This window comes from Tursiops truncatus, chromosome 17 (assembly GCF_011762595.2).
Source record: "Tursiops truncatus isolate mTurTru1 chromosome 17, mTurTru1.mat.Y, whole genome shotgun sequence".
NCBI classification, from domain to species: domain Eukaryota; kingdom Metazoa; phylum Chordata; class Mammalia; order Artiodactyla; family Delphinidae; genus Tursiops; species Tursiops truncatus.
In genome coordinates, this window is record NC_047050.1 from 12,289,328 (window position 1) to 12,306,265 (window position 16,938).

A 16,938-nucleotide genomic window follows, 5' to 3' on the forward strand; every position below is an offset into this window, starting at 1 on the left:
GTAACATTAAAATTACCCACTTTCATTCAGTTTGCTCCAGTCATTCTGCCTAATTTCAAACAGATGAAAAGAAAAAGATTTTATTTCTCAGAAGATAATAATACCTTTTGGTTTTGCCTCGTATTTTGTTTTTATAGGATTTAATAAGTATACTGGTGCTCTGCTTTTTTTTTTATTACTGGGAACCCTTTATTCCCTTTATCATAAACATCATGTCGTAAATATTTCATTGGAAAAAAGTGATGTGTGCTGTGTAATCAGTTTCCCCAGTTTTTATTAATTAAAGACACAGTTAGCCAGAGCTTCTGATTAACGAGTCAAATTGTTTTACTACATTGAGTTAATATCATTCCAACCAAAAGCAAACAATTTTAGGCACTTTAATTAGTTTACATATCCTTGCAGGAATAATGTGTGTTTTTCTTTTAGGCTTTTTTAAACATTCAGAATAGTTTTTAGGTTCCCTTTGTGGGCCCGTGAGTGGCCAGCAGCCTCAGGGTGGTGACCAGGCTTTCATCGCCCACACTGCTGCTCCCACTAAGCTAAATCTGCCGTCTGCTGAGACTTGAGCTGGTCTTGGCTTTTTTGTTTTGCTCTGTATGTGTATGTGTGTGTGTGTGTTTCCCCTGAAAATGGGGGTGATCTCAGTGAAATTCAGTCCCTGAGGTATGTTTTAGAGCATCTTTTGTCTCATGTTGCTAACTTTGAATGATAGATTCCTAATGACAGCCAATGCTGTCTCTTCTTTGCCCTTGACCATGATCTGCTTGTTAAAAGATTTAGTTTTCTGTTTATGCTGGTGACTTAGAAGACCTGATAACCACTTTATACCTTACTTTTTTTAAGTGTTGGGGATTCGTCAGCCTGATATTTCCAAATCCTTTGTATTTCTTTAGAGGACTTTGAAAGTATAAAATATTATCATTGCATATAGAATGTAATTGATTCAAAAGGGAACATTTGAAACACACACTTCATAAATGAGACTTATATTAACAATTTAAAAATAAAATTAGATGTTAAAAAATGAAGTTTTTCTTTCCTATACAAAAGAAAAAAATAACAAGCTTGTAACTCCCTTAACTTTAAAAATTATTTTTACTTTAAACTTGTAACTCAAAAATTAACTGGCTAATTTTCATGTTGGAGCTGTACCTCAGGTCTTTAAGCTGTGAGAGTAAAATTTTAATTCTGCAGGACACTGTCACTGCCACAGGTTAGGTCTCCATCTCCACTAGAAATCTTTTTAAATTAGTTTATTCCCAGGTCTCAAGAAGTTATTTGTTTGATCTGTGTTGAATTTCTATTTCCAGTAATTCTATCATTATGCCTAATGATGAGGTTGGTAGTGGTTTTCTTTAAAGCAGATCCTATTGCAACTTATATACAATTTACACCTCTCTGCAGGAGTTATTGAACAAACTGACCCTAATTCATTTAGTGAACATGTATTAAGCTCTATAGCACGCTGGGTTTTAAAATCTCTTCACATGGAAAGCCACACTGTAGATTTTCATACACCCAAAGAGGCCTGTGCTTTTCTGTACTTGTGCAGCCAGACTGCTCTTTGTACATCAAGGCCAAATCTAACTATTTTAACCCCATCTGTGCATAATTCAATTAGTACTAACTTTCTCCTCTCCCCCCCACCCCCAGCCTCCTTTTTATTGCCGAGATGTTGCTGAAATGTATGACAATATTCTTCACAAGCCCCTAAGTTTGAGGCCAGGAGTGAGCCTTACAGCCTGGTCAATTCTGGAAGAACTCCTAGAAAAAGACAGGCAAAACCGACTCGGTGCCAAAGAAGACTTCGTATGTACATCTTTCCCAGTATCCTCTTTATTAAGCTTATTTATAATTTGAAGATAAATCCTTATTTTATGTGGTATTTAATGGAATGAATGCAGCTCTTAAAGAATAGCACCATGAAAAAGAAGCATGCTTGCTCCAACAATTTTCACCAGTGTTTATATAGAACTGTACAGTGTTTAAAGCTCCTGTACAAGCATTTTTTTCATTTGATCTTCATAACAATTTGATCCTGTCCTTTTCATCCCCCATATCCAGCTTTCATACCCTATTATTTATTAGAATTTCCTACCCCCTTCTAAAAAAATGTGTGGCATGCATTTTTTGATTGCCTAAACTTTTAGATCATTTTGTTTAACAAGAATGTAAGTGCCTTCTGACTGCATGAGGTAATACCTTTTGCTTGAACTGTCATTAAATCACTTTTTTTCCTGAGAATTTAAATGTGACACCTCCTTGAAATAATTATGGGATCTGCAGGTTTGCTTTTTTTTTTTTTTCCTTCAAATCAGGGTAATTTAATTGCTAGTGCAGTTACCAGTGTTATGTTAGTGAATTCATGAACTACTGAGGAACATGAACTTTGAAATTTTAATGAAAATTCATTAAAATTTCTCAGGAATTTTTGGGGGCTCTTTACCAGTCTTGAACTTGAGCTGTGAATAATAAACTCGTCTGCTGCTGCTTTTCCCCTCCTGCACTCCCCAGTGCAGCAGGTAGCTCTGTCCAGTTTTCTCTCTAGCTTGGACTCCAGAGTCCATTTTTTCAGGGCAATCTTGCCAATGCTCCATACCTCCTTGTCTCTTGGTCCTTTTGTTGAATTCACTGGCAGAAATTGCAACCCTAGATGAATCCAGCTGTCACCCCTGGGCTGCTGAACAGTGCTGATGAGAGTTGCACAACTGGGAATACTGGAAGTGCTGTGAAGTCTAGTCATTAGTCTCCTCTGTGCTTCTCCAGTTTATGCTCCTACTCTGTGTATTAACTATTTTAGACCTTCTCTCCAAATTTCCAGATTCCTTTTCTTCTTCACTTTTACCAGATGTCTTGCCTTCTATTGATATTTTATAGGGAAAATAGAATCAGCAGAGCAGAACTCACTCAGCTTCCTGCTGTCAGATTCGCAGACCTACATGCACCTGCCCCAATTGTTTCCTTCTTCCTAGTATAGTGGAAAAGGTCGGTTTCTGCCTTTCCTGGATCCTGACCCCTTGCAAGGAACCCTTGTGCATGCTTTTTTCTGCACAGATAACTGCTCTCTTTTGTCCTGGATCCTCCAATACTGTCTCTTTCTCCCTTCATAGCCAAGGGAATAGTTTGAAAGTTTTCGACTTGAAAACCAAGTTGGGGCTTCCCTGGTGGCGCAGTGGTTGACAGTCCGCCTGCCGATGCAGGGGACACGGGTTCGTGCCCCGGTCTGGGAAGATCCCACGTGCCGCGGAGCCTGCGCGTCCGGAGCCTGTGCTCCGCAACAGGAGAGGCCACAACAGTGAGAGGCCCGCGTACCGCAAAAAAAAGAAAAAGAAAAAGAAAACCAAGTTGAAAAGTTCTATATTCATTCTCCCTTTTCCAGTCTCTTCTCATTTCTCAGTCTACCCCACAACAGCTACTAGGATTGTCGAGTACTTCTGTTCCTCAGATTGCATTCTCAGCAGCATTTCAACTTCCAGCCCTCTCCTGGGCTTCTGCAGGAGCACACACTCCTCTCGTGCTTTCCTCTATATTTCTGAGCCCTCCTCCAGAATCTCTTCTGTAAGCTCCGCCTCTTCACCCTGACTTTTAAGTGTTGCAGTTCCTTATGGCTGGCCCCAGACCCTTGTTTCTTCTGTTGCTCTCTCCCTGGACAATCTCAGTTGTCCCTATGGCTTTGGTTGTGTCTTCATCTGACATTTATATCTTCAGTCTAGACCCCTCTCTAGTGAGCTCTAACTCAAAGAGTACCTGCCTGTTCAACACCACCACGTGGATTCTGGAGAGTTCAGCATGTTCATAATTGAATCCTTGCTGTCTTCCTTCTGTGCTCTTCGGGCCAGAAATCTGAGAGTCATTCCTGACTCTTCTCTCTTCCTTTCTTCCGTATTCAACAAACAGCCAGAACCTAGTATATTTGCCTCCTAGATCTTTCCCGTATCCAGACACCTCTCTCTGCTCCCACTGCTATCACTCTTTTCCTCGCATTGTCATCTTCTGTTTGGCCACGATAGTAGGTGTTTTCCTTTTTCTCATCATGACTCCCCAGTCCATTCTCCCATTAGTCAGAGTCATCTTAAAAAGCAAACAAACAAAAAAAAACCCCACATTTGTGACATTACCCTTCCTAAAACTCCTTGATGGAGTCCCATGACCCTAGAATAAAATCCAAAATTCCTAGCATAGACCCAGTGTGATGAGCCCATTTACCTCTTGAGATCCTCTTTGTGTGACAATCCCAATCCTTTCCTATACCGCAGCCATATGGGGCTCTCATTTTCTTGGCCGAACTAAGCTCTTTGCCGCCTCAGGCCCTTTGTATTCTGCTTGGAATGTTCTCCCCTCATTCTTTTTTGTCTGCCTACTTCTTACTTATCTTCCAGAACTCTGGTCAGATACCACTTTCTCTGAGAAGCCTTTTTAAACCCATCAAACTAGGTTGGATCCTACTTTTTATACACTCTCATGCCTCCTTGTAGGAAGAAAAGCTAGCATCAATACTGTGCTGACTTTTGACAGTAGCAGCCCAGAGTGGAATCATTTTTGGTAGTAGAGCTTGTCACCTTGATTTTACCCCTGCCCCACTGTGTAAAAAACTCTCATTTAACATCTTTACCTCCCCTTTCAGTAATAATAATTCTTTGTACCTATGTAGTGCTTTATTCTTTTCCATATTTTCCAATGATTCTTGAAGCAACCTATGAAATATCTAGGGCAGAAATGTTAACCCACTGTACCTGTGAGGAAACAATGACTGTGAAGAGGATGTAACTTAAATCCGTCATTCTGAGTAACTCTCCCATGTCTGCTCTGGGAGTCTTTTCACTACACCATTTGGCCAAATTGAATAAGATAAACATGTCCTAAAAAGAACTTTTTTTTTGCGGTACACGGGCCTCTCACTGTTGTGACCTCTCAGTTGCGGAGCACAGGCTCCGGACGTGCAGGCTAAGCGGCCATGGCTCACGGGCCCAGCCATTCCGCGGCATATGGGATCTTCCAGGACCGGGACACGAACCCGTGTCCCCTGCATCGGCAGGTGGACTCTCAACCCCTGTGCCACCAGGGAAGCCCCTAAAAAGAACTTCTGAGGGACAAAGTAGAAATGGTTTGGTTTCATAAAATTCTTCAGTGCGTACTTAATATATTCTTCAGCATTAGTAAAAAATCTGTTTCTTTACTATTCTAGCTTGAAATTCAGAATCATCCTTTTTTTGAATCACTCAGCTGGACTGATCTTGTACAAAAGAAGATTCCACCACCGTTTAATCCTAATGTGGTATGTTTACATCCAAATCTTTCTTTCTAAATAGTGAATTATAGAACTGTAGCTCATCATAATTGTAGCAATAGATCTCAAAATCTAACCTGAATCAAATTGAATCAGTACCTAGTACTTATGAAACATGTCACTCAGGATGTCTAGTACAACTGATAACTTCAAGATGACCCATAAGATTATAGTTACATTAGATTGATCAGAATATCTTCCAGAAAAGTAATTGTGAAGTGCTTCTTAAGAGCATGTGTAAGAAAGCCCAACAGGTTTAAAAAAATGCAAATTAGAGTAACTGTGAGGCATCATTTTCATACCTATAAACCAACAGACATTTTAAGTAACACTAACGCACAATTTTTTTCTAGATTGATATAAAAAAAGTCAAATAATGTTTGACTTGTTAAATCTGATGGAAACATTTTACTTAAAGGATTAACAATGTTGAAATGTTTGGAAATAAATATATAATGATAGGGAGATTATTAATAAATCATCAGAAGGCCAATAATGATGTTACTAATGATAGCTTCCTATATGTAGGCGTATATAATTTTTATGCATTACAACATGTAAATTATGCCTCAAATAAGCTACCAAGTTACTGCTATTACTATTCTTATTATACATGTTTTATAAATGAAGAAATGAAAACTCAGAGATGTCACGTAGCTGGTTAAAAGTAGCAGACCTGAGATTCAGATCTGTATCTGATCCCAAAGTCATTATTTTTTCTATGCTTTCTTACTCTCTATTTCCTTTTCTTGTTAAGTAAATGATAATAATGATAATAAATATAAAATGAGTAGATGCTTGGAAAATCCTTATAATGTTAAATGAAAACATGGTAATTATCATTTTTGTGACATAAGATTACAGCAGTAAAAGTAACAGGTAAGGATGGGAAGAGAATATAAATCAAGACTGATTTGAGATTACACGATCATAGCTGAATTTGTTTTTCTTTTATTTAAAATTTTTTGGTGTTGCTGTGAAGCTCGTGAAACACTTTTTTTAGAAAATTAGAACAGGATAAGAAAATCACTTCAGAAAAGTATTATTTAGTGTACTCAGATTTCATTCAAGGTCAGTTTCAGTACATTGCTGATAGCTGGTATTAATTAATAGATGTGATATTGTACACTATAAATGTAACGATATTTGTAGACTGATTTATTTCATGTAGCTCATCCAGAAGTGTCTGTTTCAGAAGTGACTCCATTGGCAATAATTTCTGTCCTCATTTCTAGAATTTGCAGTAGGAACCCAGGACCTTTAAGAATTATTGAATTTTCTCCTTTATATTGAAAATCTTACTGAGTTTAGTTATCCTCAAATGAACGTGTCATCAGGCTCATTAAAGCATTAGGGACCCCATCTAAGCAACACTGAAAATGGAAACAGTGTTGACTTGAGAGGAGTCAGGCACCTCCACGTTTGGATCCCCACCTCCACGTTTGGATCTACAACTAATTAAACTTTTTAAAGCAAGACCTGCAACGGAGAAGCTGTAAGAGGAAAAAAGTGATAAATTTGACCACATAAAATTTAGAAATGTCTGCATGAAAAAAACACTGCAAAGAAGAAACTGGGAGAAATTTCCCTAACACATAAAGCATTCTTATAAGTCATTGAGAAGAAAGACCACGACCAATAGAAACATGGACAAAAGACACAAAATATTCAATTACAGAAAAATAAATGCAGATGGTTTTTTAAATATATTAAAAGATGTTCTAATTCACCGACATTTAAGGAATGCAAGATAAAACCCTAACGTGTTGCCATTTCTCATGTAACAAACAAAGATCAAAAAATTAGCTTCTATGCTGCCCTCAGTACTTGTATCCTTCTACTTAAGCCTGGCAGCTATCCTACGAAATAGTACCGTTATTTTCCACGTAATACAGATGAGTTAACTTAGGCACAGAAAGGGTTAAATAACTTGCCGGAAGTTTAAAGTTAAAATTGCAGGCCTAGAATTCGAGCTCAGGTGCTTTAAGGAAGACACAGTCTTCTCTCACTCTTAACGTAAGTTGTACAGTTTTATCCCTCTCAGTACTGGCCAGGAGCCATCAGGGCGTTCACAGAATGTTTATAAAGTCCAGTGAAGGAACATTTTTCATCATTTATTGAGCACCTTCTACGTGTCAAATTTTGGGAATTTTATGTATTAACGCATCCAGTCCTCACAGTAAACTTAACAGGTAGATGGCAGTATTCTTATTTTACAGAAAAGGAAACAAGCTCACAGAGATAGGGTAGTTTATATAAAGAATTACAGCTAACAAATTTCACAGCCAGAATTCAAACCTTAGTCTTGTTCCAGTGCCCTTGCTTCTAAGGTTATAAATGAGAATTTGATGACTTTTTTTTTTTTTTTTTTTTTTTGGCTGCGTTGGGTCTTCGTTGCTGTGCACGGGCTTTCTCTAGTTGCAGCGAGCGGGGGCTGCTCTTCATTGCGTTGCGCGGGCTTCTCATTGCAGTGGCTTCTCTTGTTGCAGAGCACGGGCTCTAGGCATTCAGGCTTCAGTAGTTGTGGCACACGGGCTTCAGTAGTTGTGGCACGTGGGCCCTAGAGTGCACAGGCTTCAGTAGTTGTGCTGTTTGGGCTCAGTAGTTGCAGCACATGGGCTCTAGGGTGCTCAGGCTTTCCGTAGTTGTGGCACACGGGCTTAGTTGCTCCGCAGCATGTAGAATCTTCCCAGAGCAGGGATCAAACCTGCGTCCCTTGCATTGGCAGGCGGATTCTTAACCACTGCGCCACCAGGGAAGTCCTGATGACTTTTTTATATATACATGAGTATAATTCCTAGCATTCTTTCTCCTCTGTTGGGGAATTTCTCATATGGAAGAATCTAGCGTCCCGAATTTCCCTGGTCTCTGCTCTGCTGTTTGTAGACCACCAGGCTAACTGTGTCCTTGGTTTATATATGTGCTCTGAACCTGTTTACCTCGGTTAGACTTGATGACTTGAACATTTTAAGGATTCCCTTCCTCTTAGAATAGAGATAACCTAGAGCTTCAGAGATGGGCTTTAAGAGTAAATCACCTGAATCTGTATCCCAGTTTTAATCTGTAAATAAATTGGAAGAGGAGAGTCCATTAGCTTGTATCAGATTCGTGAAGGAAGATTGACCGCTACCTTCAAGCCTAAGTAGCCACTATGCTTCATTTCCCAGGTTCCAGTCCCTTTAGGTCTCTAGAGCTAAGGGTGTCACAGCCGAATGCTCAGTGAATGACCTCTGTAGCACAAGAGTCACCTTTCATAGTTTTACTTACTGTCCCTTCATTTCTTCATCAAAGGCTTCAACCTCCCCAGAATTGAGAAACTGGATGGTCAGGCATTTTATGGAAGTGGAGATGCAAAATTTTCTCCTGAAAACCTCCCTGAGCCCCTTTTCTAAATTTAGAGGTGGTGATGGGTAGAGAGAAAGTGGGTCAGTTGCCGGAACCAAGATTCAAATTAACATAGGCGAGGACCCTGTCACGCTAGCCTTCCTCACCCTTATCTTTCCTCCCCCCACCAGCAACGAGAACCCTAACTGTAAGAAGGACCTGAATAATGAGAGTCAGGAAGGGTCCTCACCTTTATCTTTCCTCCCCGCCCCCACCCAACAACGAGAACCCTAACTGTAAGAAGGACCTGAATAATGAGAGTCAGGAAGGGAAAAGCAGGAAATGTTTCAAAGACATTGATGGAGTAGGAAGACTTGCCAGGAATAAATAGACAAATTCATGAAGGGGCTTTAATGAGGGACTGAAGTAAGGGGAAGAAAGGTAAGGTAAGGTAAGGTAAGGTGAGTAATAGTATGCTTTTTGACGTTTTAGGCAGGACCAGATGATATCAGGAACTTTGATGCAGCGTTTACAGAAGAAACAGTTCCATATTCCGTGTGTGTGTCTTCTGACTATTCCATAGTGAACGCCAGCGTACTGGAGGCCGACGACGCCTTTGTTGGTTTCTCTTACGCACCTCCTTCAGAAGACTTATTTTTGTGAGCAGTCTGCCATCAAGAACCCATTGAGCAAATATAAGCCTACAGATGACATGGAAACTCCTGTTTGTGTGAATATATTCAAATTTGTTTAACTAGTGCCTCATTTTTACATGTAATGTTAAAAACTATGAAAAATGTATTTTCTGCTGTATGCGAGAAAATAGGGCATTTCAGAGAACTAAGTTTTGAATTAAAATTTGTATTCTTGTTTATTAAGCTTATTTTTAAACAGAAATTTTAAAAGCTACTGTTCTTAGCATTAACCTATTTTTAAAGAAAACTTTTTTGCTAATGACTGTTTCTATTTCCCTCTAGGTTTATGCTAACATCTACCCAAGATAGACTGTTTTTTAACAGTCTGTTTCAGTTCAGTTAACATACATTAATGCCTTCGTAGCTCTCTACTTTGAGTTCTCAGATCACAACTATGCAATTGGTACATGGTTGTTTAAGAAGAAACCATATCTTTCCATAATGAATCACTGTTTGACATTATCATTTCTTGGTAGGATTAAAATACAAAAGCATAGTTAACTCATTGGCTGCTAGCTAACACTTTGAGTAACTGTCCATTCTGCAGATCAAATTAAGAAGTAACAAAAGGAAATCCCATGCTTTTGAAATACCAGTTCAAATTTATGAATTATTTTTCCTCTGGAGGAAAAGTAAAAGTTTAATAGAAATTTAGAAATTTTAAGTATTCCCAAAGCTCTGAAGGGAAATAAAGTACTGCTGGATTTTCTTTTTTAAGGCGGTGCCAAAAGCAAATATCTCTGTGTCATGTATTTATATTACCAATACATTTTATTTATGTTCTTTTTGGTCTTTTGAATATTTAATATATTGTTAAGTCGGTCGAAATCTTGATATTTGTTTTTGCAAATAGCTATTCAAAACTGTCTTCCTAATTGGTTGATAAGTAAAAAATATTGCACTGTCTAGAGTATTTACCTAATTGGGAACTAAAAAGTAGAATAGCAAATTATGGGTCAGTATAAATGTATACAGTTTTACTACAATGTAACAAAAGTTAAAAATAATTTAGGCAGATGCATAGTCAGTATCTTATGTATCTTAGAAGAAGTACAGGAAGCTGACCTTAAAATCATACTAAAAACCAACTAACTTGTATACTTGTAATTGTAAAAAAGAATATCTACAGAAAAACTAAAACTCATGCTTACCTTGGGATTCTGATCCTTAGTTTAGAGATTTTTCAGGTCTTGTAGGAAACTGTGAAAGAGTTTAGTGACGCAGTTTTGATGCTTCAGGAACAAGCATACTTTCCATGTATTTTCTCTTGAGAAAGAAATTACAAAAACTTTTCACACGAATACCCTTTAGCGTAAAATTGTTCAGCAGAAGGCAGGGAGGCAGAGTGTACTTTTGTTAGATTAGTAATGTTTGCATCCAATACACTGAATCTTCCTTTAGAGGTAAGACTTTAATAGCGACACTGTAAATATTTGGTTTATTTGGCACTACTGTAAGTTCTGCTTTTATACAAAGCTCTTTGCTTATTATAAAACAAAAACTGTAGTTTCTTGTATGATTTTTTTTTACTCAGCTGTTCCTTAATTAAACTGCCAAAAATTAAAGTGCAATATTGTATATTTTTAAGAACAAATTTTAAATAGAATATTGATGTTTCTCAGATCACAGGAAATACAAATCTTATATAGTATAATAAAAACTAGCAAAAAGATTAATGATCATCTAATGCCTGCCATTATTTTATCTTGTTTATTTTTTATTTTTAAAAATTTATTTATTTATTTATTTTTGGCTGCGTTGGGTCTTTGTTGCTGCGCACGGGCTTTCTGTAGTTCCAGTGAGTGGAGGCTACTCTTTGTTGTGGTGCACGGGCTTCTCATTGTGGTGGCTTCTCTTGTTGTGGAGCATGGGCTCTAGGCACGCGGGCTTCAGTAGTTGTGGCTCGTGGGCTCTAGAGTGCAGGCTCAGTTGTGGCGCACAGGCTTAGTTGCTCCACAGCATGTGGGATCTTCCCAGACCAGGGCTCGAACCCGTGTCCTCTGCATTGGCAGGCGGATTCTTAACCACTGTGCTACCAGGGAAGTCCCCCTGCCATTATTTTAAATTAAAATTGGTGTTGCTTACAGTAGTCATTACAAACTAATTATTCGTATATGTAAGGGAGAGAAGTATAAAATTTTAACTAAATATCTGGGTATACATAGAAATTTCTAGATTATCATAGGCCAACATGTTTAATATTCAGGGAACAAAATCTCTTCTAAGTTTCAAGTTTATTTTTTTTCTCAGAGCATGCTGAGTCTTTTAGAAAAAGGTCTGCCCTTTGAATAGTTGAACCATTTCATGGTTATTGCCAAAATAAACGCAAAGATCTAAATGAAGAATCCCTGACATTCTTCATGTTACACATACCTCTTATTGCCTATGGTACAGTGTAGGGCTTCCCAACCATTGTCATGTCACAGCACACACTGAAAATTACAAAATTTGGCACACCTGGGGAGAGGTGCCAGCTGATGTAGGTGCTGGCAGCAGGTGCTCTGCTCAAAAGTTTTTATGCCAAAATAATTTTTCAATTTATGAGCCAACAAACACTGTTGGGATATAATTTCAGCAATGGCAAATGTTTTAAAAGTGATTTAAATATTTGAAGTATTTATTACTATAAAATTTTATCACTATAAAAATTTACCTTTACCAATATCTTTTGGCATACCTGAAACTTTTATAGTGATTATCCATAGGCATAATATTACAGACCTTTACACAGATATTTTATGACTCATTCTTTTGTACATCACATACTGTATGAAAAGTGGGAGTGGTATGTGGGAACATTTTTAGTAGTGCTGGCATAATTTTCAATAAAGTGTGTTAAAATTGATAACTTATTTCCTCATGTATGTAGTTTGGAAGTTAGCTCTGTTTTTGAAGTGGGATTTTCTGCCACTTGCCTCTAACAGCAGTTTCTACTTTTGTTGGTTTTTACAGATTATTCTATATCCCAAGGAGATTGTTCATTTATATGAAACCCCAGAGTGTACATGGATGAGTTTCAAGTGGCATGAGTACCTTGAAAAGATACACCAAGTTTTGTGTGTAAATAAAATCGACTTGGGGCAGGGAGTGCTGCATAGCTTTGTTTAGATGATCAAAAGGATTTACTGCTATAAAAAGACTGGGTTTCTTCTCTGCCACTTTTGTTCCCCTTCACTCACCTAATATTAAGAGGATTTGCTCTCTAATTTCCCTGAAAGCATTCCAATTGGAGATTTATATCACTTATTTAGCATTTTTGGTGCAATTTTATATAATCACCCATTTGTAATTCTTTAAACATATTCCTTAAAGGGAACCCCCTACAGAAAAGTATTTCTTATTTCACTATTTCTTTGCATTATGCCCATTTTTACAGAGGTACTTAAGTCAGAAAGAAATATAGCTGGCTCAAAATGGTAACTTTTTGATAATTTACCCAAAATCAAGATAGTAGAGAGTAGTTTAAAGCAATATTATACAAAGAAAAAAAGCAAATATAGAAGTATAAATTCAGAGTGGTATTTATAGCAATGAAGTAGCCAATCAAAGGATCCTACAAATAAGTTATTTTTACATATTGTACTGAAAATGATGGATCACCATATGACTCTTATGGGAATAGTGTAAAACAAAGAATTACATTACTCTACATAACCCTGCTTACTGTAACAACCATGCCCATTTGGTGTTTTTACTAATCTTGTGTTTAAGTGCAACTGAAGTTTTTGCTGTAAATTCTCTTGCAGGAATATATCTCAGATTCATCCTTTTTTTCTAATAAAATTTCAGTATTTCCACCTTATTAGGGAACAGAGATTTCCACTCAATCTTAGTTAAATCTTTGTGGAGAAGTCAACAATGAGTTGTCAATATTCAAATGTTTTTATGTTTTAATTATTAGTTAACTCTTGGAATCCAGAAGGCTTATATACAGTAAAACAGACCCACTCAAGGTCAAATTTGATCTCAGTGTGTTGCAGTTTCGGTTCTTTCCAGGTAGTAGTTTATATAGCCTTGCTGTGTTGAATTTTTCTCTTACGCCTCAATGACAGCTTACTTTGTTGATGATTCATTGATGCTGCACACTGACACTTCTGTAATTTATTTCAGTAAGATAGGCCCTAGTGATGTGCTTCAATTAGATATCAGAAGCAAAGCTTTGTGTTTTTTCAAAACTCTTATGACTTTAAGACTTGAGTGCTGTGCACTTTGCTGTATATACAGCAAATTAAACCTCAAAGAAAAATATTAAAAGGGAAAATAAAGTCAGTTACATGTAAGACAAAAATAAAAGTTAAATCATAATCCTGTCATCTTAAGTATTTTAGCCATTGTACCACATGACAGAGAAGAGAATCAGGAATTTGGTCCAAAGGAAAAGTTAAAGTGGGGAAGAGGTAGAAATAGCATAACCCAAGCAATGCAAGTATACAAGAATGCATGACAGGGACTTCTGTTTTCCAGCTTCACATGGAAGGAGCTTAGAAGTTGCCAGGTAAAAAAATCTGAACAAACATCAACAACCTTTCTTGGATACAGATGACAGTGGACGACACAGGACAGACTGCTGCCCCCAAGACTGGAGAGACCGACGGGCAAATACAGGGATCTGTGGCTTTACTGGAACAGAGGCAGCCACCACAGGAGCCAGTGCAGGGGTAGGAAGACCTGAGCTGTATTGACAAATTGCTGGGGACTAAGTGCGCACAACTTTGAGACTTCAGAAGTCCAGGAGAACCTAGTCACAGGGATCCCCACAATTTTATGAGATTTACCTCCTGGGGCTCAACCAACTTCTCACAAATATTAAAGAAAAATTCCTTTGTGCTTCCAGCAGGAGGAAGGAAAATGAACCATTTTCAAATATGCCAGAGCACTGTGTTCTTAACAAGTCCTGCCCTCAGGAGAAACTAGTTAATCAGAGCCCGACCGGCAGGGTTTTATCAGAGCCTAACTGAGGTGGGGGAAAGGAAATACCCAACTCCAGTTCGTTCTAGCCATCCTAACCCACCTAATATAGGGGTGGGGGGGAGAAGAAGAAAACTGAGAAAGACACTCAGTTTGTGGGACAACTGCAAAAGATGTAATATACATGTAATGGGAATACCAGAAGGAGAGAGAGAGAAAAAAGAACAGAAGAAATATTTGAAGTAATAATGACAGAATTTCTCCAAATTTCAGACACCAAACCCCAGATCCAGGAAGCTCAGAGAACACCAAGCAAGATAAATGCAAAGACAATAAAACAAAACAGAACTCTAGCTAGGCATACATTCTCAAACTACAGAAAATCAGAGACGAAAAATCCTGAAAGAGGCCAGAGGAAACAAAGATATGAATTACATCTGACTTCTCAGAAACCATGCAAGCAAGAAGAGAGTGGACTGAAATATTTACAGTGTTGAGAGAGAGAGAAAAAAAAAAACCCACCAACTTAGTGAAGGAGAAATAAAGACTTTCTCAGACAAACAAAAATTGAGGTAATTTGTTGCCAGTAGACCTGCCTTCCAAGAGAGTTTAAAAGAAGTTCTTTAGAGAGAAGGAAAATAATATAATTCAGAAACTCAGATCTACATAAAGAAAGGAAGAAGGAATCCAAGAAGAAATAAGTGAAGGTAATATAAAAACTTACTTTTTCTTCTTATTAATTGATCTAAGAACTGAAATAATAACAATGTATTTGATTATGTATGCTTACATGTATATCATATAAATATGCTTGCTTATGCTTTTACGTAAGTAAATCAAATGACCATGATGCAAGGAATGAGGAAGAGGAAGTAAGATTATTTTGTTATTATAAGGTATTCACACTAAGGTACTTCACTATACTATGAAGCAGTGTCATTTGAAAGTGGGCCTTGATTAGTTGTAAATGTATATTTACAGTCTAGGACAATCAATTTGAAAAAGGAGAAAAAAAATAACTGACAGCTGAGAAAGGAGAGAAAATGGAATGAATTAAAATCACAAAAGGCAGAAAAAGAGGACAAAAATAGGAATGAGTAAAAAGGCAACAAATGGAAAACAGTAACAAATATGGTAGATATTAATCCAACTATATCAATAATCAATAATAATATCTGAACATCAGTGGTCTAAATGCACCAATTAAAAGACAGATTTTTCAGAGTGGATCAAAAAACAAGCCCCAACGACATGTTGTCTATAAGAAATCCACTTTAAATATAAAGACATACAGATTAAAAGTAAATGGATGGAGAAAATAATATAGCATGCTTATATTAATCAAAAGAAAGGAGGAGTAACTATATTGATTTCAGACAGAGTAGACTTCAGTGCAAGGAAGGTTATCAGGAATGAAGAAGGACATTAGGGACTTCACTGGTGGTCCAGTGGTTAAGACTCTGCACTCCCAATGCAGGAGGCCCAGGTTCGATCCCTGGTCAGGGAACTAGATCCCGCATGCCACAGCAAAGATCCCACATGCCACGACGAAGATCCCACATGTTGCAACTAAGACCTGGCACAGATAGATAGATAAACATAATGATAAAGGAGTCAATTCTCCAAGACATAACTATCTTTAATATGTATGCACCTAACAACAGGGTATATGAAGCTACATTAGGCATACTTCAACACCCGTCTCTCAGAAATGGACAGATCCAGCAGGCAGAAAATCAGCGAGGACATAGTTGAACTCAACAACACCATCAATCAACTGGATAGAAGTGACTTCTGTAGACTGCTTCATCCAAAAACAGCAGATAACACATTCTTCTCAAGTTCACATAGAACACTCACCAAGATAGATCAAATTCTGGGCCATAAAAAACACAGTTTACCAAATTTAAAAGTGTAGAAATCATATAATGTCTGCTCTAAAACCACAATGGAATTAAACTAGAAATCAATAACAAAAAATAACTGGAAAGTCCCAGTTGTATACATGAAGATTAAACAACATACTTAAAAATAATACATGGATCAAAGAAGAAATATCAAGAGAAATTTTAAAATGCTTTGAACTAAATGAAAACAAAATATCAAAATTTGTGGATACAAAGAAAGTAGTGCTTAGAGGGAGATTTATAGCATTGAATGCATATATTAGAAAGGAAGAAAGAGCTAAAATCACTAAGTTTCTACCTTAGGAAACTAGAAAAAGAAGGGAAGGCAGAGGGAACTCTGTAACTTTTACTCAGTTTTGCTGTGAACCTAAAAACTGCTCTAAAAAAATTAAAAGAAAAGCATGAGAGCAGGTCCTGTGTAGCTGCTGAAAAAGAAAAATGGGAGAGGGGATGGGAATGGAAAGGGAAAGGACTTTGATTTGCATAAAACAGTCCTCTTCCACACCACCACCCCCAAGTTAAAAAATTAAAATGAACCTATCACTTATGAAGTATTCATCTTTATGAATCTGCCTAACAAATGCCCTATATGAGTGTACCTAAAAATAAATGTTGCTTCTTGCATAAGTTACTAGTTTTACACATGGGATATCTACTTTAAAATTTAAAATTTTAACCTATTGGGGGGGCTTCTAATTCTCAGCCTGCCACTGAAAACTTGTGATGTTCAGTGATATTCTGTAATAATAAAATGCTGAGTATTTACAGCCGTGTATCAATAAGTTTTGGTTAATCAGTTAACCATAACAATTCA

The 16,938-nt window shown here is 37.4% G+C and overlaps 2 protein-coding genes across 11 annotated transcripts in view; both read left to right on the forward strand.

Moving 5' to 3' along the window:
* The window catches only part of SGK3 (serum/glucocorticoid regulated kinase family member 3), a 112,125-nt gene extending 101,134 nt beyond the window's left edge, over positions 1–10,991 (forward strand). For 9 of the 10 annotated variants that reach the window (XM_019925237.3, XM_019925232.3, XM_033843249.2 and 6 more), the window contains 3 exons: positions 1,657–1,812; positions 5,189–5,278; positions 9,107–10,991. In XM_019925237.3, the coding sequence (XP_019780796.1) occupies positions 1,657–1,812; positions 5,189–5,278; positions 9,107–9,277 (417 nt within the window). In that variant the 3' untranslated portion in view covers positions 9,278–10,991. The remainder of the gene's footprint in view (positions 1–1,656; positions 1,813–5,188; positions 5,279–9,106) is intronic. The other variant, XM_073794473.1, reaches the window with a different exon arrangement.
* Positions 10,992–11,123: 132 nt separating this feature from the next.
* Positions 11,124–16,938, forward strand: part of MCMDC2 (minichromosome maintenance domain containing 2) — a 49,203-nt gene continuing 43,388 nt past the window's right edge. The window contains exons 1-2 of the mRNA XM_073794472.1: positions 11,124–13,967; positions 14,491–14,924. The gene's annotated coding sequence lies outside the window, so the exon portion shown is untranslated. The remainder of the gene's footprint in view (positions 13,968–14,490; positions 14,925–16,938) is intronic.